The sequence below is a fragment of the Hoplias malabaricus genome, chromosome 14, assembly GCF_029633855.1.
Source record: "Hoplias malabaricus isolate fHopMal1 chromosome 14, fHopMal1.hap1, whole genome shotgun sequence".
NCBI classification, from domain to species: Eukaryota; Metazoa; Chordata; class Actinopteri; order Characiformes; family Erythrinidae; genus Hoplias; species Hoplias malabaricus.
This window is the reverse complement of record NC_089813.1, coordinates 30325994-30348492: the sequence shown is the minus strand read 5'-3', so window position 1 is coordinate 30348492 and position 22499 is coordinate 30325994. Positions and strand designations below refer to the sequence as shown.

At 41.5% G+C, this 22499-nt stretch overlaps 1 protein-coding gene across 5 annotated transcripts in view; it reads left to right on the top strand.

The window, feature by feature from the left end:
* Nucleotides 1-22499, top strand: part of elavl4 (ELAV like neuron-specific RNA binding protein 4) — a 94708-nt gene that overhangs the window by 46866 nt on the left and 25343 nt on the right. For all 5 annotated transcript variants that reach the window (XM_066644742.1, XM_066644744.1, XM_066644746.1 and 2 more), the window contains 2 exons: nt 1069-1309; nt 16688-16791. In XM_066644742.1, the coding sequence (XP_066500839.1) occupies nt 1069-1309; nt 16688-16791 (345 nt within the window). The remainder of the gene's footprint in view (nt 1-1068; nt 1310-16687; nt 16792-22499) is intronic.

Sequence of the window (22499 nt, the reverse complement as noted above, 5' to 3'; positions counted from 1 at the left end):
AGCGTCTTCAGCTGTGTCTCCCTCAGGGCCGACACGACGCGTTCAAACACCTGCTCTTAAAGCACACCACTAAACGCCCGGCACACGGGTCACTCTGACAGCACATCACACTCAGGGGCTCACTGTCACACCAAGACGAGCTTCAAAACACAAGGCCAAACTCAAAAATAATCACCTGTGCAGAAGAAGAAGCGAAGACAACAGTGCAGTAGTGATTTTGTTGGTCTCATAGTCTGTATTATGTGTAGTATTTAAGGGTCCATATCTCTGAAAACAGAACTGCCCTTGCTGCTATGTGAAAGTTTGGTGTTTTTGAAGTTAGATGCTGTGTAGTCCATATATAGAAACAAAGCTGAAAAACAGCCCATTTTGTATTTGAATCACAGAAGCATATATCACTGAAATTATAACAGTTGTTTCAGACTAGATTTGTGAGTAAAGGAACAATACCGGGTCGGCAATCAGAGCTAATGTGTATAATGAAATGAAATGAAAAACTTCGGCAGAATAATAAAATACATGAATATGCAAGATATGGGCCCTTTAACTTAATTCTGTCTGTGAAATTGTCAGTGTTCAATTGTGTAACAGGAAGCACTCAGAAGCTCCCAGCCATTCTGCTGTATTATATTACATTAAGTTACGCTTAGTAATAACTTGAAAGTTGAAATAACAGCGTTAATGGTCTTTCGGATCTGAGAGTACGTTTTAATTGATAAATATATAAGAATGTAAATTAATTTCTTTGATCATTTCTTAATGCAGTGGCTGTGAGGTACTTGAGTGTTTAGACTAAGCCTGGTCTTCTATTAAAAAGCACACTGACAGTGCAGTTAATTAAAAGGCCAAGCTTAATCTAAGTTGTTAAATCAATCAAGTTATTGATCTTGAGGTAATTGTGTCATTGTATAAATCTCTAGATCTTAAGCAATGATGTCTTTAACTTGAGAGTAGCAATAATGTTATTGATTTTATATGTTAAGATTAGCAACAATAATATTGTTAAGCAAGGGTCTTTTTTTCTATGAGAGAGAAACCGTCTCCTTCAGTTTTGGCTCATCTTCACAGATAATCAGCAACATGGAGCCTCAGGTGACGAATGGGCCAAATCCGGCCACAGCCAACGGTCCCTCGAGCAACAGCCGCAGCTGCCCCTCACCCATGCAGACCAGCGGCTCCAATGACGACAGCAAGACCAACCTCATCGTCAACTACCTGCCCCAGAACATGACCCAAGAGGAGTTCCGCAGCCTCTTCGGCAGCATCGGAGAGATTGAGTCCTGCAAACTAGTCCGCGACAAGATCACAGGTACAGTGGGGAGAGAGTTGGGGTGGGTGGAGCCAAAATTTCACATGCATGAATTTTGATGAACCTGAATTTCATGTGAATTTCTGGCGAAGTGCATTTTCATGTAAATGAAACTCTAAATGTATGTATTTTGGAAAATCGGAGCTTGCCACAGTTAGCTTGAATAAGATTGTTTGGAGCTTTAAATAAAGCTTGTCCAACCACGCAAAACGTCTTTGTGAGTGGAGCATGGATAAGCCAGTTAGGTAGCAAGAGGAACACATCTGTGCCTATTATTATTAGATAGGTGAAACCAAGAGCAAATGGAATCATTGAACGGCACGAATAGAGGTTAAACAGAGGCGAAGACATGCACAAATAGCAACCCCCTACCTTTTGTACCCATCATTGCATCTTCAACTCATTTCCACTACCCTGTTGAAATAAAAGTAATCAAATCCCACACAGTGTCTCTAGGTGGGAGTGAAAATAGAGTAGTGAAAGGAAGGCTTGATGATTTTCCAGCAGGCCAAGGAGGGGCTGAGGAGAGACAAGACAGGTTCTGGGGCAAGGAGCTAGATATGTTTTAATATGATCCTACAGCAGCGGTTCTTGATCTTGTGGCTTCTTCTCGCTCATTATGGAGTCGGGGCAGTAGGTTTTTGCCTTGAGAAAAAGAAAGAGTGGGAAAGGACACACAGAGGTGTTTAAGCAGCACTCCCCTGCTAATCACAGCCCTAATCCCACACTAGTGTCTATGTGGGTGGCTCACAGATGGATGGGGAGGCTGCTAGCAGATAATGCCAGATAATGGCTTCCATTTTATATCCTACTTAGTGACACTTTGCTCTGGATAATCTCATTAGAGCAGGGCTGGGCCTAAAGCCGCTGGTTTTTAAACAAAGAGAGGGAGGGAAACGATGGTGGTGGGGGCGGTGGGGTGTGCTGGTCATAAAACCCAGCAAGAAAGGGCACTGCACGCGAGGGAGCCACTGCCCTGGCTCTTGACCACAGGTTGTTGTAGGTCATTGATGTCATTGCCAAACAGTCAGATGGCAGAGCAAGGACATCATCAGTAGGTCCTGCCATGCTGGTGCAATGGACTGTGGATGGCATCACATTCAGTGTGGATGGCATCACATTCAATCTCCATATGGTGTCTGGATCAAAAACGCAACTACGCTCTTCTTCAACCCACGGTCCTAGAGGACCACAGCAGGGCTGCACAATATATCTTTTCTGCTTCATCATCACACTGTGCACATGTACAGTACTCACATAATAAGATGGGAGACACATGGATCATTTCTGTAAACCTCTGTGGGAGATCATTTTTGTTAAATGTAAATAGACCAAGTAAAAATGGAGATATCATAATTTGAATTGATAGGTAACAAAAACATATTTTCCAGTGTTCATAAGACAACACAGCGTACAGGCGGATGGCATTGTATTTATCAGCATATATCTGTTTTTGTTTGTTTGTTTGTTTTTATTCTATTTGAGGAACAGAAAAAAAGACAGAATCTGCAGACTCTGTTCTACAGCCTGAACAGTGCAGGCCAGAGGAATGGGCAGAGGGAAACTGAGGAAATTCTGAGGAACGAGAGAGTGTGACAGAGCGAGTAAGAGAGAGATACACAGTGATAAACGGCCATAGCTTTTTGATTTAAATAATGGTATATAGCTTGATAACACCTTTTTGCAACTTGACACAAAAAGGAAATTTCACACTGCTCTTTTTCCATGCATTTTCCATTCATTCCATGCATTTTCCATATGTTTAGCAGAGGCAGTTTAAATCTTTATATCATGCATTTTACTCCAATCTTGGGTTGGGTTGGAATACTGAGTTACAGTGTTTAATACTGCAGTACGTAACACTGAAAAAAATATTGCAACGACAGTTCTGTCCACTATCTTGCAGCACTAGACCACACTATTGCACAGTTCAAAGTTTGCTTTTGAAATATCCATATTTACATATCCATAACCAATTTTTTTTACTTTCTACAAATTTAGTTGTACACCCAAGGTATGCTTATTGCCAAAAATGCTTCTTTGGTTTTGTACTGAAGCCAGGAATGTAATTTAAGACTCTGGAAGCTTATAGCAACCTGTTGTGCAAACCCATACCGAAATCATCATATGCTTACTTGACTAGGAGGTCATTTCAGTTCAAACTCATTTATGTAGGTTCTGGCACTGTATGCATTACTATTTTCTATTACACAGTCAAACATTAGGCTTTAGAATAGCTAGACTTATGCTGTTGTTAGTTTTTTATATATTATGCAGTCAGAAAACACATATTAAAGTGTGCTAAATTATTTTTATGCTTTTCGGAATATCATGTGAATAACACTGATTAATAACCACTTTACGACTGTGGTCAGTTTAAATAGTTGTGAGTTAGGCATTGTGTAATAGTTGTGAACGATCTAGTTGCTGAAACATCACTTAACCAGTGCTTAAACCACACATTGATATCAGTCGGCTTATTTAACATTACACTGGTGCTCAGTGTATGAAAGCAGAAGACCATGCTACTTTAGTAAATACTAAATACTAATCAGTAGGTTAAGCATTAGGGGACAAGACCTCAGACAGATCTCAGATCAGTGGGTTGGGTTTATTTTAACTAATGTCTCCAAACTGGCACAGGGGAGCATGGAGCTTTATAAATAACATCCCCTCCAACTACCCCACCCCCCCCCCCCCATCCCATAAAGATTTTCCTATCTGTGGCTACCCTCTCATGGGTGCATTTTTCCAGTTCAGAATTTTAGACTAACTATAAGCGCTTGCTGTTCTTTGAGGAACGAGAAGAGCGTCAGGAGGCTGTGCGCTCAGGCTGCTGCCATCATTAGCTACAGTCTCAGGTTTAGTAGAGAGATAGAGACAGAGAGATGCAGTATTAGTGAATGGATGGCGTCTGAGGCTCGATGTCATAATATTTGACCAGATCAATCTTCCGAAACACAGTGCCAGGCTTTCATCTACAGGCTATGGATGTCAGCGGTGAGTCACTACGCTCTGTTTTTCAAAGCGCTTCCACGTATGCGAGAAAGCCTTTTACAAAGCAGTTCAAAAGCAGCGGCGACGGCTCCCTCGACAAGGTGAGAACAGGCAGGCCTTTGCTCCGTAACAGACAGGCCTCTTCTTCCCCTTTCTTCCTCCTTCCCTCACTCCTGTCAGCTTTGATGAGATGCCAGGCGGATGAATTAGCGTTAGCCGTGGCTAGCGCTCCCTCGCGCTCTCGCTCTCTGACAGGCCTGGCTGACTGCTGCCCACTGAAGTGCCACGGCAGATTGTTTACCCTTCTCCTCTGGCATGCACAGACACACACACACACACATCTCCTCTCACCTCCCTGCTGTGCATGCAATACGCCAGAGACCTGAGGCTTAATCTTTTATTTAATGCAGAGCTACACGCACAGAGGCCACCCGCCCCATGCTCCATCAACTGGCAAAAATGTTGCCCTTAATTTTTTATCTGTGCTTAGCAAAAAAAAGCAAGTTAAAAAATTAGTTTTTAGTTTCGTAAGTCATGTGGCTTAGCTGTTAGGGTCAATATTTATCCTCGTCTGTGTAAATTCCGTCAGCGGAAGCTATTTCATCCCTACTCTGAGGGTGGGGAAAGCATTTTAAAAGTCATTACAGTGAGGATTTGTTTGAGGCGACGACCAAAACAGATGGCTGTGCTGCTAACTTAGTGCAAAGTCTTTGTTTTTAAAGGCCTGAATCAAGCTGAAAATCCCCTAGTCAAAAGCGCACACATCCTCTGCCAATGCTGCCGCCTCAGCTCCTCTCGGCTCGCTGCTAATAAAAGGGCTAAACACACAGGCCGTGGGGAGAGCCTAGTGATGTTCTTATGGGTTCGGCAGCATCTCCAATGAAAACTTTTAATGGAATACATTAAGAAAGTATATTTGCTCCTAGCTATCGGCATTGAGACAATGGGAAGCACTGATTGGGAGCCGGTCCGGGGAGAGAGAGAGAGAGAGAGAGAGAGAGAGAGAGAGAGAGAGAGAGAGACGGGGAGAGAGAGAGAAAGAGAGACGGGAAGAGAGAGACAGAGATAAAGGGACAGTTGGATTGAATCCGTTTTAGTTCTCCAAGCCCAAGGACCATGTTCTCCACTTTCTTGACTGCATTTTTCCAGAAAATAAAACAAACTAAAATAAACAGAATGTGCTTGTGTTTATAATTTCAAAGCAAGCAAAGAGAAACACACTCATGCAGGGCCATGAATAGATTATATCTGAGATTTTCCATCTGAGGTCAGCTGTTTGTGTTCCATGTGCGGTAAACAATTACTGTATGATTAAAAATGAAAAACAGCTCCTTTCTGATTCTTCTCCTCGCTCTTTCTCTCTCTCTCAGTCTAAAGCTCTTTCCTGTCCTTTGGAAAGGAAAATCGAATAGCTTACACACACACACACACACACACACACACTTCGGTCCCTCAGGCTTCTTCGATGCCTTCCATGTCCCTTCATTATTTTCCTTTTCTTGCCCCATCTACAGAGACCATTGGCTGGAGTTTAATGGCTTGGCACAGGAAGTGATGCTGCCATCAGTTCAGACTGTGTTTAACACTTATGTAGCTGACATCAAAGAGCCTCTTGCATTTTGCTGAACGCTTGTTCAGGTATACACCACCACTCGCATGCCATCTGTCGTATTGCTGACCTGAGCACAGTGAATCCAAGTCTAGTGTAGGACTGCAAATACCAACAGGATTCCATTATTCACATCAGGTTCACTCAGGTTCAGATGTTTTTAGTTTTAGATTCGTCAAGCTCTTGTTTTTCATCTGCTTTAATAGATTCAGCCCTGCGTGTAACCCTGCTTTGTTAAACTGTCGATTTACCAAATGATTGTAGGGCTCTGTGGGTGAGAAATTATTTAAATATAAATATATCAATCAAATTAGGTGGAGTAATGATTCACAAAACACAGAATATGATTCAGTACAATACAGTGTAGAGCCAATTAGATTATTTCCTATGTTACTCTGTTTTTCGTGATATTTTAAGTTCACAATAAATGAAGGCTGTTCTTCAGTGTCCTTATGTAATGCCCCAGCTACAAGCCGATTTGTTGGCCACAAACTAATATTCTAGTCACAATATAAAAATACAACAGAGAGTGAAAACATGAACTTTTAAGGAATCCATGTGGGTGGCTGATAATTAGCCTATTTATTATGACCTTAATGATTATGAGCTGATAATGGTTGCACAGGTAACTCAGCAGGTGCTGTTGTTAGGAAGATGGAGTTCAATCACATTCTCTGGTCACAGACTTTTTTAATGGTATATAGACTGGGGTTTTACAAAAAGCCCAGGGATTCTTTAGGCTGAATCTTGTCCTCGCGCTGTCCATGCACTCCTCCTAATGAGTGTTACACAAGCTACAGTAGAACCTGAGTGCCGTGAAAAATCAGGATGCTGAAGGTTCACTCTGTTAGTCATACTGACTAATGTACTGATTCAGTCTTCACCAGAACATAGAATTATAATTGACCCCTTCACATAAAAAGATGTCTAACAGTTCTGACTAACTGCAGTATTTCAATCCTGCTTGAACTATGGTTAAATATTTCAGGCCTGATTAAAGCTGCTAATTCACCCACCAGCTGATCTTGAACCAACTCCACCACACCTGATCTGAACACAGAATACACCACACACATGTGGTCCTACACAGGTGCAGAGTGTCCCCGGCTGATCTGAGACCAGCATGGCTCGTCACCTGACGCTACTGTTGTGCCAAAGCTTACGCAATTACACTGACAATAGAGAGCCAAAGTATGTGTGGGGGGGCGGGGGTAAGCAGATGTAGTGGCATGAAAAATTCATGGCTTTGATGTTTGCTAAAGCACAGTCAGGCTTGAAACACCTCGGCGAGAGGCGCATCGCTCCAAAACGTGTGAAAACCCTCCGTGTCGAACATGCAGAACGTTTGTCTGATGCTGGAGAAATAAAACATGAAAATGTCCTCCTGGTTGTAGTGTGGCAGCCTTTCACAATTGCTTTAATCAGCGCGAGACTAAATTAAAGTGAAGGAACTATGCAGAGTTACTAAGGATAGATGCTGCACGCAGACAGGTGCGACAGAAGAGTACGTGGGGTGGTGCTGGGAAAGTGGAGATCATGAATATTCGAATGTATGCTGGAGAGACAATTAATGTGATGCCTTGATGAATTCCAATTTCAGCGTAGTGAGAGCGTGGGGGAACGGGTAATTGTTATTCAAGCTAAAAGCATCCGAAGCCAATTTACATTGTCTGACAATGAACTTTTCCTCACCGTCTCATTTCCTCCGACAAACACCACAAAGAGAATAAATCAACTTTCCATACCTGACATTTGGCTGGGGAAATAAGGAGTGAATTTCCCTGTGCATCACAGAATAACTCAAACAGCGTACAATTTATCCTTTTAACTGAAAATCCCACATCACCGAGCCACGCGTACGACTTTGGAAAGTGGTGGCAGGTTAGACTTCTATACAGTAACTTCTATTACTGTATATGCCTAGCCATTTAGTGTTTTGTACTTCATAAAAAACTTCTTAACTACTTGTAACAAGGTCATATAAGAAACAGTACATAAGATTTTGAGGCACAGCACTGTACTGAAATCAGTGGAAACAAGTGCTTTCTTACCTTCCACCAAAAGGTACATAGTGCCGTTTCTGCAGTGCTGAGCCCAGACTAGCAATGACAGAGACCCTCCTTTCCCTGTTACAGATCAGTGAAGTAGCACAATGGTTTTGAAGCTGTAATTTTAAGGTATAACAACATTACTTGAAATGGAATATGAAACGCTGCTAAATGCTACATGCTATAACTTATAACTGCAGTGTTTTCAACTGACATCACAAGACCAAAATACCACATAAAAACAATGAACCTTTGTCAAGGGAGTGTCGAGGCAGTAATAGGTTAGTCTTCAATTCATATGTCATTAATTTTTTGGGGGTGTTTTGAATAGTATTTGGGCCGTAGCCTCGGCTTCGAACACTACCACTGTACATTTCCCAGCCACACAATTTTTCACATCAAAGCATGTCTGAATTACTTTGTTTACATCTAAACAACTGAAGGCTAGACTCCACATGGAGAATGTATATAGCAATATTCATATTTTGACGTGACATAAATCAGGATTCAGTGGCATTTGAGGCATAAAAGTCCAAATGCATGCCAAAACATATAATTATATCTAATTTCCGATGTCAGAAAGTAATTTGAGCACGTAGCTGTCTACATAATGGTGCACAAACTCCAGCAGTCTGTACAGAGTTGTTTTGTGGACGCAGTGAAAAAGACTGTCATGAGTCTCATGAGAATAATTTAAGGTTATGTAATGTGCATCTGTTCCATGGGCATTACATCGCGCCCATACATTCTACTTCTGTGTGGTACTGGTATTATTGGAAAATGTGACTTTTCCTATTGGATTTATGAATTGAAATCTCCTCCTCCTACATGTTCTCACAGGGCTCTGATCTAACACTACATGCTTCTTTAAAAAACCTACGCCGTATCCAGGCCACAAAGGAGCCGTGGATGGTGGCTTAGCATAAACCACAAGCTCCACATCACAGCTCCACGTGGGCTTCCAGGAAGCCCTTGGGGCGCCTGCCAGCAAAACACTGTCTCATGTGCGGGGGTCTGACGTCTCTGGGTTGGGGTGTCCCAGATTCACAGGGTCTGCTCAGCACACACAGCCTTCCAAACAGCCCACACGCTTTGGGCTCAGTGCCAAGGCACCGTAGGCTCCAGCTCTGTGGGGAGAGGGAGGCTCCTTCGTCCTCCAGCTGCTCTGCCAGCCTGCCAGACAGAAATGCTGACAGCTTCACATCAGCGTCCTGAGCGTTGTTTACCAGCAGAATACTGCATACCCGGATATGTACAAGATATGTTGTAGATAGCTGCTAAAGGTTCATAAAAACTGATCTGAACATAGAGAGCTTTTGAAATCATAAGCCTGTCAGTAGATATCATGAGTCACTTAAGATCTCAGAAAGACAACTCAACAAAAAATATCATTTTTACCACTTCATAGGAAATTCAAAAGCTGGGCTTAGGGTGTTTCAGTTCTCATCTCAATTTGCCACAGAACACCAGTCAGTACCAGGCAAGGGGCTAGGGCTCGGCTCAAAAACAGGAAAAAGAAGAATGATTCTTGATTGCCCTAAGGTACCTTTCAGTGGGGTTTGAAGAGTTGAAATAATGTAAAGGTTGTGTAACGATTAAAGGGTTTCCTAGAACCAAGCCCAGAACCATTTAGCAGTATTTATTTTTAAGAACGTTCAGGCATATCACAATCAATTTCATCTTGTTGCAGAAGCGAAAAAATGTGTCAGAGGCGAATTGGAAATCAGAAAATTGAAAAACATCTTCACAAATGAAGAGTCCTAGTTGTGGTAGATAAAATCGAAAAATAACCTGAGGGACTGAAATGAGCAACTCCAGTTTTTCCGCCTGTAATCAAGTTGGCTTTGTAATAAAGGCTAATCTGCCAACTTAGAGCTGTTTCATTTACGCCCACACATTGGACGCTTCCAAAGTCACTGTAACGTTGTGCATATTTTAACACCAGCCTAATTTGAAATAAAAAACAGCAAATGTATTATAGCCTATTATTAAATCAGTTACTCTGGTATTTATTGTATTATTTATAGAACCGATCCATGGCAATTTAAAGACTTTATTAATATAGCGTAACATTGCAACAGCATTGCTATGTATAATCCAAAGCACCTCAGCTTGTCCAAGCCCATGCATTTTTTTATTTTTTTGTTAAACGGGCATCCAGAATCATTTGTATGTTGGCACCTATGAGCGTATTAGTCAATAGGCAAGTAGTGTAGTGAGTTCCAGGTAAGCCAACGGGTTTAAGAGACACACACAAAGGAATACGACTCTTTAATGAAAATCCAATCAGAATATAGTGAGCGGCTTTTAGCTTTTGTCTGAGAGAGCACTTAGCCAGCCTTGAGTGAATTATGTAGCTTATGTAGCAGGAATGGGCTGAATTAAAGCCATTAGAGCTAATGATAAACAACATTTATAATGCAGACTTATAATATAACACACCGCATTATCTAATTATACTCCACTCAAGCCATGGTCTCCTTTGATGGCAGATTACTGAGCAAATTAGAAAAGTCGTCAAGTCATACTTTACTGTCAAATTGAGTAATATGCGTTGTGATTAGGCATGAATGAATACCGTTGTATTTTTGGTGTTTTGTGTACTGCTGCGGCCAGAACAGAAAGCCTTGAAAATGTTGAAGTTCCTCTTCAGCAGGGAGCGGTGCTCTTCCCTAGATGCTGTTGCAGCAAGGGCACAATGTCAGGCAGGGAACATTGGTGATACATTTGTTTTGACAAATTGAAGAGGTTTTTTTTTCCTCTCTTTTCCTTTTTTTTTGCCTTCCACATCCTAAATCTGACTAAATTTAAGACTGACCAAACACATTTCCTTGTTTTGTAGCCAGGGAGCTTCGTGCTATCAAGGTGAGTTAGTATCAGCTGCTCAGAGAACTGTCATGTTTTCAGTGCTGAGCTATTCTCTGTGTTCTTTCACCACACGAACGCAAGCTTCAGCTGCAGCTCTGCCACCTGACTCTAACACAGGCCCACAGAAAACTGCAGGTATAACATGGCTGCCAGAGACTTGCAGAAGGAGGAGACTGCTGCAGGCACTGTAGTGTTTAACTCAGTTTTCATCTCATTCTCAATCAATGGAGCCACTGGACCTTTAAATGATGTTTCAGAAAATTTAAATCATCCAAAGACTGGGGTTGAAATTATTTAAATTTTCAGTCTAGTGTGAAGAATTTGAAACTAGACAGCTATTCTACTGGAAATGCTCAAATTTCTCAAGTATGAATTCATTAAGCACAGCTGAAGGCATAGGAACCTATAGATATACTGATATAGTGATATAAAATATATAATTAAAAGGTCTTTGATTATAATAAATTGTTTTTAGACCGTGAAACCACCAGCTGTTCTTTGCATTTTGGGAATGACACAATGATAATGACTGATAATGATGAATGGGCCTATTCAAATAGTTAAATAACTGATAATTAAATATTTACATAAACATAACACAATCTGCAAAAAGAAGACATTGCCAGTCATTTATTTAATTCCCAATCAAAACAACCATTATTTTATCATGAAACACCTGGAAAAAAAACTTATTTAACAAAGAATTACACAGAAGCAACAACAAAATATGACATTTTTATAAAGATATTGTCTGTCTACTTTTTGCTTTAACTCCAGGTTTATATTTGTCTGTACCTACAAAGTTCAGTCTGAGATGTTTGGTTGAATCCTAGAAATCCGAGTTACAAGTATAGGAAGAATTCGCTGCACATATAATGGTGCAGATACACAGTGTAATTGTGGAATGCAGTGTGTTGCTGAAGTTGTACTATGGTATAGAGCTCAGGAATAAACACTCAGTTCTCTGCCACATCAGGAACAGATTGTGATTAGTGTTTAAACCCTGAATCGGTGCACGAACCCGTTTATTCAGAAGAGGACATGTAGTTTTACAGGATACAATTAATGATCTTGAAAATGCTAGATCCAGACCGAGTGGAACTCCAGCATGCTCACGAGGCTCCATCGCGTTACATCTCGGACTCGTACAATAAACTAAAGCCGCATGCATCGCAGGTAGGGGCTGCACTGATGGGGTTTAGTTGTCATGTCGCGTGATTGCGTTTAATAAATAATTCTGTTCACTTCACGTCATGTCGTGTGAATGGGTTTAATAAATAACTCTGTTCACTTCACTGACTTCTTCTTTCACAACTCACTCATGGCGCACAGACTGTGAGTCTGTCTGTCTAAATATTATAGAAAATAATAACCCAAACAGTGTTTCTCTAAATATTCTGACTATATCCTTGGAATTATACAGATCTCTTTTACTCAATTATTCAGAGATTTTTCTCTGAATTATTCCGAGATTATTCTCAGAATTCTGACTTTATTCTCTGAATCTTTTTTTCTTGCCATGGCCCTAAGACAGACTTGGGTACAGATTTGGGCACAGTTCTATATGTTAAACTTTAAAATGTCTTTTCTTTCTTCTATTATGCTACTGTTTCAGAAACAAAAAAACAAGACATACCAAAGAGCACAATACAAAAAAAGTAGCTAGACTGGTGTGTTTCTGTGTGTGTGTGTGTGTGTGTGTGTGTGTGTGTGTGTGTGTTTGTGTGTGCAAACAAGGAAGGACACCCACCGGACACACACTAATTTTCTAATCTTACACACTGTGAGATCCTCACTGTGGTGCCAGTGCTTCCAAACAGCGCTCATTTCTTCAAATGAAGCCTTCGGGCTCCTTCTCTCTACAGCAGGCTGTTCTAATGGAAAACAAAGCAAAAATATCCTTTAGGGAGATGTCACTTTTTCCCTTGCCTCTACATCATCATCATCATCAACAGTGATCATGGGTCACAAGTGTACACCTGTGTGGGAACTCATAAGTTATATCTAATGAGACCAGATTGTACAAGCAATCGCAGATATCTCACACACCTAGATAAGGCCCACCTCTCACACACATACGTCCTATATATCTCCCTTATGTGTGAAAGCACACCCTTGTACAGAGATCACACTCCAGCTATAGCCCCTTGCCTCAAACATGACCCTTCATGAGCCTAAAAGAAAGAAAGAAAAAAAACATCTAATATTCATTCAGTGTTATTACTCCTTTACTTTATGTTAGTGATTGTCTTTGTAGATGCCTTTCAAACGTTTTCCCATTTGGCTAGGCAGCTAGCCTGCTGAGGATTTGAAAGTCAAGGAAAATGTGGAGATATATGCTCATTAAAAGCTCATTAAAAGTGCAATGTATCATTTCAGGCTTTTTTTTTTCCACTTTTAATTGACAATTACGATATATAAGATAATGTATCCATTAGTCTAATTAAATAACGCTGGGTTAATATTCCATTTGCAAATGTTTACTGCAGATTTTCCCACAGGACTGTGCCGCATCTGAAATAATTGATCTTTCCACGTTCCATGCTTCTCTTGCTTTTGCTCAAGTCATTGTTATTAATACTCAATTTGTATTAAACTAATGTAGTGTACGTCCTATTATTCCACTGTGTGTTTGAGAACAGGCCGGTTTCTACATGGTTAGCTGTCAAGATCTAAACATTATTATCAATAATGAGAGTGTTTCTCCTGTAGATCTGATGAAAGATTGAATGAGTAGGTAGACCTTTGGGTCCCTGAATGCTTGTGTAGCAATGAATCATTCTCTGTGATTTTCTTTTTTTTCTGTCTTCAATAATGAATTTATGCTGCTGCACATAGAACCTATTCCTGTGAAGTGTACTTATCTTCAGCTTATTTTACCTGTTTATGTGTGAGAGTGTTCATAGGTTGTAATCTAGGGCTATGGGAGTGTGTACGTCCATATGTTTTGATGTGTGTTTGTGTGTGTGCGTGTGTCTGTGTGTGTAAGAGATGGATATATGCTGCAGTGTGGTGTGTTAGCCTGCTGGGCTGTGTGCATGCTGAGAGAGCTCGTGTTATGACAGTGGAAGCCAAGCCTGCCTATGTTGGCCCACAATCTGCACACGGCTCGCTCCCACGCCTGTGCATGTGTTGAGAGAGGGAGAGAGCGAATGTGTGTGTGTGTAAAAGAGAGAAGAACACAGAGTGTGTGTGTGTGTGTGTGTGTGTGTGTGTGTGTGTAAGAGAGATAGAAGAGAGATTTTAGGCAAGCGACATTATCCTCAGTTCTTTGAAGTTTTAATTCTGTACTTAACTGTAGCATTGTGTTCATGCAGTGGTTCTCGAGGCTTATTTTGACAGAATTCATTCCAATTGTTAACTAAACAGTTACAGCACTGTGCAAAATTTAGAAGCCAAATTTTTGAGTTAATTTCCAGTCAAAACATCAACAGAGCACAGGTTTTACAGAGAACTCTGCAAGGTTCAGTCTTAGCAGTTGGTTGTATTTTGTGATTATCATGATCCTGGTCACTGTAAATGCTGCAGTCTGGGCTGCAGTGACAGATCCTTTGTTGTGAGAACACCACCAGTTTCTTTGTTTGATTTTCCAAAACATTTTTGTTTATTAAGTCTCAGTTACTTCTCTTTAATACCTCTGCATCCTTTCAGCTTCCAAGAATGGATAGAAACACTTGGATTTTCAGATCTGAAAAACGAGTAGTGCTTGATTTTCTCCTGTCACTTAACTTTCCCGTTCCTATGTGGTCTCAGACATTTGCACAGTAGTGTATGTTCACTAAAATGACAATCACACATTACTTTCCCTCACACATTTCTTTCCTGTAGCTGCCATTTATGAGCTAGAAGAAACGAATAAAAAATTTGCATGAATATAAATTATTGATTAACACACTGAGGCTCACTCTTTTATTACTCTACAAATATTACCATTAGGACTGTCCTCAAGAGCAGTTAGCATAACATGACTGCAAGTGTGTGTGTGTGTATGTGTGTGTGTGTGCGTGCGTGTCTGCGTGCGTGCTGGTGTTTTATCTGGAAAGAAGAACCTGGTCCTTGCTTCCTGCTGAGCTCTCCTCAGTTAATCCTATGAGGGAGAGAGAGAGAGAGAGTAATGCTGGTGGGTGGAATTCCTGTGACTGAAGTAGTTGCTGCCTCAGTTGGCTTCCCTTTACCCTTAGGCAAAAGCTGAAACGAATGGTGACAGATAACCCCAGCCTAGCTCAGCTGTGGAAATGGCATCAGCTGAGGCCTTGTGTGTATGTGTGTGTGTGTGTGTGTGTGTGTGTGTGTGTGTATGTGTGTGTGTGTGTGTGTGTGTGTGTTATATATATATATATATATTGAGGTACCACAGTTCTATCTAATCTTGTCTTGAGTATTGTGTGAGTACTTCATTAACCTGAGCACTGTACATCTCTGAAGCTCTGTATAAGAGCACATTACAAGTTCACTACATTTACAATAACCTTTTAATCATCGCCTGTACACATTTACAGGTAGAGTAGCCAGTATGAGCCTGAAGTGTTTTTCACCATTTTTCTTCTGGCCTGGTAACAACATTACACCAAAACTTCCTGGTAAACATTTTGTTTATGAACTTTGCATAATAGCACATCGTTTCTGCATAAAAATAAGACAAATATACATAATTAAAATAAAAATCTCATTCACAGAGGAATTGTAGCCAGCCACAGCTTTTGCAGGAGACCGCCCTTCAAAACATTACTGCTTTAAGTAAGTTATTTGTTTTACTGCAGACATTTCACCGGAGATAGAACATAAGGCATTAGAAAACCACAGGCGTAAGAAAAGAGAAAGTCAGTAAAGAAAAGAAAAATAAGTCCGTAACAAAAGCTTCCAAATAGTACCTACATTTTTCATATCTGGGGGACAGGAGAAATAAAAATATTTCTGTCCATCTTTCAACAGAAATGCTATGGTTCTGAAAACCGCTGTGGTTTCCTCAGAACAATGGACTCAAGACTTCAACATTACTGAATGTGTTTGGGATAACTCAGCTCATGAGAGGCAAGAAATTGAGCGGAAAATAATTATTTCAGTGTATTTAATTATAATTATAAATGTATTCCAATAATTATAAACAAATGGAAGCTTTAATAAGAGCAAGGGCTGGACACAGAGAAAATTGGGAAATTGGGTCCATGCAGTAAACACAATGCAATTATATGCAAAGGTTATGCAGGGTCTGGGACACACTGGGAAACACTGGTGTCTAAAACTTATTGGAAAATGTAAACACCTTTGTCATCCAGAGAGACTAAGGGATGGAGGGATGGACCTGCCGTCTAGAACAATGAGAGCCTCTCCCATTTGGCCCCCAGATTTCTAATCACGCCTTTGCCGTTTAGGCCCATACAGCTCCATTTCACATTTCACATTCACTTTGTGTGTGTGTGTGTGTGTGTGTGTGTGTGTGTGTGTGTGTGCTGTGGATGTAGTCCTGTCTGTTTCAATTAATAAGGATGAGCGCGGTGCTCCTATGCGGAGCTTTCCAGCTCTTGTGTGGTGAGATGTTAAAAGAAAAGGGGGAAAGAGAAGAGGAGCACTGCTAGGGAACTCCTCAGTCCTCTGCTGCTGCAGGGGTTCAACTCCAGTCAAACTGCTGCTGATGGCTGCCGAGCGTTCTGAGCCTCACTCGACACGGAGAGGATATTCGGTCAAAATAACTCATGCCAAGATGCTGTCAGAGGTTTTCGGCTTAAGCTTATTCTTAAAGCCCACACACACATACACAGCCGTGCCACTCATACACACTAATGCTGCAAAGTGCTAATGTTCTGTCTTTCTCTGTCTCCCTCTCTCTCTTCCTCTTCCTCTTTCTCACAAACACAGGACAGAGTCTTGGATACGGTTTTGTCAACTACATTGACCCAAAGGACGCAGAGAAAGCCATCAACACGTTAAATGGACTCAGACTTCAAACCAAAACTATCAAGGTATTGTCGACTATCTGCGCCACAGCAAATGTAATTATATCATCATGTAATAACAAAACCGTCTATTTTAAATATGATGATTCATTCGAAGGGCGGCACGGTGGTACAGCAGGTAGTGTCGCAGTCACACAGCTCCAGGGACCTGGAGGTTGTGGGTTTGATTCCCGCTCCGGGTGACTGTCTGTGAGGAGTTGGTGTGTTCTCCCTTTGTCCGCGTGGGTTTCCTCCGGGTGTTCTGGTTTCCTCCCACAGTCCAATAACACATGTTGGTAGGTGGATTGGCGACTCAAAAGTGTCCGTGAGTGTGTATGTGTCTGTGTTGCACTGTGAAGGACTGGTGCCCCCTCCAGGGTGTATTCCCGCCTTGCACCCAATGATTCCAGGTAGGCTCTGGACCCACCGCGACCCTGAATTGGATAAGCGCTTACAGATAATGAATGAATGATTCATTCGAAAATTAAATTAAAATAAATTTTGGACGTTAATGTAAAATACTTTAAATTTTTTTATTGTCATAGGCACACACACACACACACACACACACACACACACACATTCAGTTGTAACTGTAGCAGAGGGATCCGCGAAATAGTCAAAGGAAGAAAATTACAAAGAACAAGCAGGGGGACAATCATTAACTTCCAACAGATAAATAGCACATAGGGCCAAACAAAACAGAGCCAGACAGCAGACTCTATGAACACTGAAACAAATTTAAAAAGAGTGGAGACGAATGCTTAATGGGGAGGGTTACAAAGACCACAAGGCTAAACTGGGCAGAGACTGATCAGTAAAATAGGGGACAGTTGGCAATCAGCATAAAAATAATAAATATATAAAAGCCACACTTTTTTCTACACTCAGTTCCATTTTATGAGCTCCACATTAAATCAGGTGGCGTTGTATTTCTACAATAACACAACAGTCCATCCATTGCTCTGTTTACCTTGTTAGCCCCCTTCACCCTGTCCTTCAACACTCAGGACCCCCAAAGCACCTCTACAGAGCCGGTATTATTTGGGTGGTTGATCATTCTCAACACTGCAATTACACTGATGTGGTGGTAGTGTATTAGTGTGTGTTGTGCTGCTGGAGTGAGTGGATCAGTTTTTAAACCCCTCATTGTCACTACTGGACCGAGGAAAGTCCATCAAACAAAAATACAGACAACATTGTTCGAGCACTGATGAATTAGATGATTCAGACAACCAACACAAACTGTGCAGCAGAAGACAAGCTACTGTCTCTCATTTTAGATCTACAAGGTAAAACAACAACATAAGTGTGTCCGCTGCAATTGGTCTTACTCCACTACTCCACTACTCCACTCATATCAGCACAACAGTGTCACACAGACCAAGAGTGTAGAACATTGAAGAATGTCTTTAATATTAATACATATGCGTGGACATTGATATTTATATATAAAGTGTGTGTGTGTGTGTGTGTGTATTAGCAGTAAATGTATGTTAGGGCATGTGTGTGTGTGTGTGTGAGCTTTGCTGCTGATTTTGTTATGATATGGCGCGGTGGTAATGGAACAATATCTCATTTGTGTGGCAATATGCTCTTGCTTTTCCTCCCCAATTAGTCATCAGCCATTTCTCACAACTGCACGAGTCAATTCACTGAATGTTTCCTGTCACCATCTCTGCCAGTGGAGCCGCATTGATTAGCACATGTGGTGTGTATTGACTCGTGCTGGGCGGCGGTGCTGCAACACAAAGCGAGAGGAGGGGAAATCCGCCTCATTAAGATGCAGAAGGAAATAGGAGAGCGACTGAAGGGAGAAAAGGGAAAATAGTGGAATTGATATGCAAATGCATTTCCAAATGTCAAATCATGGAGTCACACGAAAAAGGAAAAATAGAATGTATAATGAAATGATGCTAAAATGCTAAGTAGTCTTCTCGAATATGTGTTTTTTTTTTTTCTTTTTTCTTTTTTTATGCCAACCCTGGGTAAGGGGAGAGGTAGACTTAGAATGTGGATGTGTGGTGCTGCTGGCAAAAACGCTCTAGTGAATGGTACTTTATGTTTATTCAGCTGAAGACTGTAACCCCAGCGCATCTTCCCAAACCACACCTTTTTACGTAAATTGGCAGCAGATACTTTTGACTGTAAATCCCAGTCTATATATATATATATATTATCAGGCTGTGTGTGCCATAATCTGGAGTTTAATCCCTGCCCTCTCACTTACATCCACCCTAATCTAATCATATTGGATTTCCCCTGCTTAGTCCAATAGGGAAACACAGCACCCTGAGAGAGAGAGAGAGAGAGAGAGAGAGAGAGAGAGAGAAACAGTAAGAGAAAGAATAGAGAAAAGTGAGAAAATGTAAGAATGACGGTGATCTGTCAGAAATGTTGTGGAAATAGGGCTAGATTCTGAGAGAATGGTCAGTTTGCAAAGTGGCTGTAGCAGGTGGCTTTGTGTGTGCATTTGTGTGTGTGTGTGTGTGTGTATGTGAATACTTGGTGACGTGTTGATTTCAGTCTCAGTTTGGAGAGTGTCAGAGACGACATGACTCACTGTGTGTTTTTAGCTCATCTTCACAGCCTCGTGCAGCACAGCTCTCTCTCTCTCTCCCTCTCTCTCTCTCTCTTTAACAAGTTTGCTTACTGGAATCGTGGGACCATTACATAGACTTCCATGAATTTTGCAGATATTTACCTCTACTTTATACATAACTACAACTAACCTCACTCTAACCCAGTGGTTTCCAAAGTTGTGGGTCTGCCCCATCTATTGTGAAGAGGATGGTACAGAAAGGCAAATGATTCCATCCATCCATCCACCCATCCATCCATTATCCACTGCTTATCCGGGTCCGGGTCACAGGGGAAGCAGTCAGAGTAAAGAAACCCAGATTTCCCTCTCCCCAGCCACTGCTTCCAGCTCCTCTGGGGGGATACCGAGGCGTTCCTAGGCCATGTAGTCTCTCCAGTGCATTCTGGGTCTTCCCCAGGGTCTCCTCCCTGTTGGACATGCCCGGAACACCTCACCAGGAAGGCATCCGCACCAGGTGCCCAAACCACCAGAAAACTCTTTTCAGCCGCTTGTACCCGTGATCTCATTGTTTCTGTCATTACCCAAAGCTCGTGACCATAGGTGAGGGTTGGGACGTAGATTGAACGGTAAATCGAGAGCTTTGCTTTTTGTCTCAGTCCTCTCTTCACCACAACGGACTATATTTTGTTTTATTCAATGAGATTTTCCAGTTTTATATGAATTACAATGTTTAAGAGAAATCCTACTGCAGTCTGGAAGCAAAAGACATGTACGTGTGAGCTGGGGTGGCAAGCTTGGAAATACTCTCATCTAAAAAGAGACTTTACAACATTACACTAACCTTAACATGTTTTCAGCTTGAACTGTAATGATATACATTGAAAGAACCCAGCTGGAACAAAGACCCAACAATGTGAGTCAGTTCAGGAGGCCAAGCTGCAGGTTGCTTTAAAGTAACTGCTTTTAAATGGCCTCGGTCACATCAGTGCCACTAGGTTTGACACACTGTTTACAAGCTCTGTGAACATAACGCCTGTTTAACTATGGCACAAATGTCCAAATAGTTTTTGAGGCCACTGTATATGACGGGGTCTGTGCCTGGAACTGCATGTGTGAGCTGTTACTGGGCCTGGGGCCAGACTTTATTGTAACTCTGACTTTATTGGAGCCTTAAATTTACTTACTTTCATAACCTGCAGTCTCTTGTTCTTTCATTCTCTCACATCAACACAGTCACTCACTCTCACACACACACACACACACACACACACACACACTGTATGCAGCCAGAGGGTAATGAAGCAGGGTCTTTCGTGACTTAGCATCCCTCACATACTCTCTCCCTCTCTTTATCAGACACACACACACACACACACACACACACACACACACACACACACACACCACTCTCAGCTGGAACTGTACTCTCCATGCATGATCAATTTGACTCTCTCTTACTCACTCTTTTTCTTACCCTCTCTCTCTCTCTCTCTCTCTCTCTCTCTCTCTCTCTCTCTCTCATGTGCACACACACACACACACACAATGAAAATCACCACAAACAAACAAAGACAGTCCACAATGCGATTCTCACAGCAGGAATCTATCTAATCCAGCCAGTCTGCAAGTACTCCAACGCCTTTCTCTTCCTCCTCCTCCTCCTCCTCTTTTTTTTCGCCCTTTCTCCATCCATCTCAGCATGAGGCAATGGAGCGGGCTCTTCTCCTCTCTTTGATCAGCCCTTAGTCTCTCTCTCTCTCCACTCCATCACTGTGTGAAACCTTTTCTTTACCCTAACGCTGGCCGCCTCAACGAGCTTTCTCCTCCACTAATACAGAGCAAGGGGGTGGGTGTGTGTTGGGGGGTGAAATCCGCTCTTACTAATAAGTGTGTTTGAAGGTCATCACGCTCGTGTGTGAAACACACGCTGAGAGCCACAGGCCTCCCTCAGCCTCAGAGGATATCTAAAGAAACACAGCAATGAAGACAGACCAACTAACAGCAACAGACATCTGTATCTTACAGAGAGAGAGAGAGAGAGAGAGTGAGAAGAAGAGAGAGAGAGGGAGAATGTCAGTGTTAGGAATGAGAAAAAAGGAGAGCGTGTAAGAAATGGGAGAGAAATAGAAAGGAATAAGAATGAGAGGTAATGAGGCAGACAGATAGATGGATAGCAGATGGAGAGAGGTAAAAGAAAGGGGGAATAAATAAGAGGGTGAGCTCAGTGGTGCATGTTGGTGCCATGTGTGGCAGTGTTGAAGAAAGAAGGACAGGTTAAAATGGAATAGATCATCAGTGAACTCTAGGGAAACTTGTGGAGAAGGGGACTATTGTGCAGCTCTGGTTCAGTCAAATACTTCACAACACCAGTCCACTCCTCAGGTTTCACCACTCCACATTTATGTAACAGTGGGCAAAAATCTACTAAAGACACTGTTACATAATCATCCTGAAGGCAGTGTTGTTTCAGATATAGATTATTGCTCAGTAAGATGTGACAGATATCATTCCTCAGAAGCGAGCACTGACAGACAGCTGTTTGTGAACAAACACCACTGCAGAAACTACAGCATTAACTCAGCGCCGCAATTATCACTCTATGAACTTTTTACATTCTATAAATATTAGATTCACTCATATCAGTGATTTGAAGGTGGCTGAATAATTGGAGGCAATAAGCAAACTGTCCATGTTCATGAGAACACGTGTATTAGACACAAAACACTGGATATGTTCATTCCTATATGTCTGAGTAAACTACTGCCCTTTGTGATGCAGTTTCTAAATGTGAGCATGTCTGTGAGCGGGTGTGTGAGCGACTTCAAGCCAGTTCCATAAGGACTTTTACATCTAAAACATGTACATTGAATTCAGTGAGAAATCCCAGCACTCCTTCCTAAAATTTCCTTCCGAATCATTAAAGCCTTATCTTCTGACCAATATTTCCAGTTCGGTTCCAGACCCACAGTGTGTTCAGGATAAAATGGTTGCAGAAGATGAATGAATGAGTGAATAAACTCAAAATGAATACATTTACAGCATGATTCATTCCAATGTTCATTAATGATGCTCATAATATTCATAAATTCGTAGTTGGCATCGTTTTCATACACGTATTTAAGTTAAACTGAACTCAGCTTTATTTATATAAGACTTTGCCTTCCAACTTAAATACATCTGTACATGAGTAGTT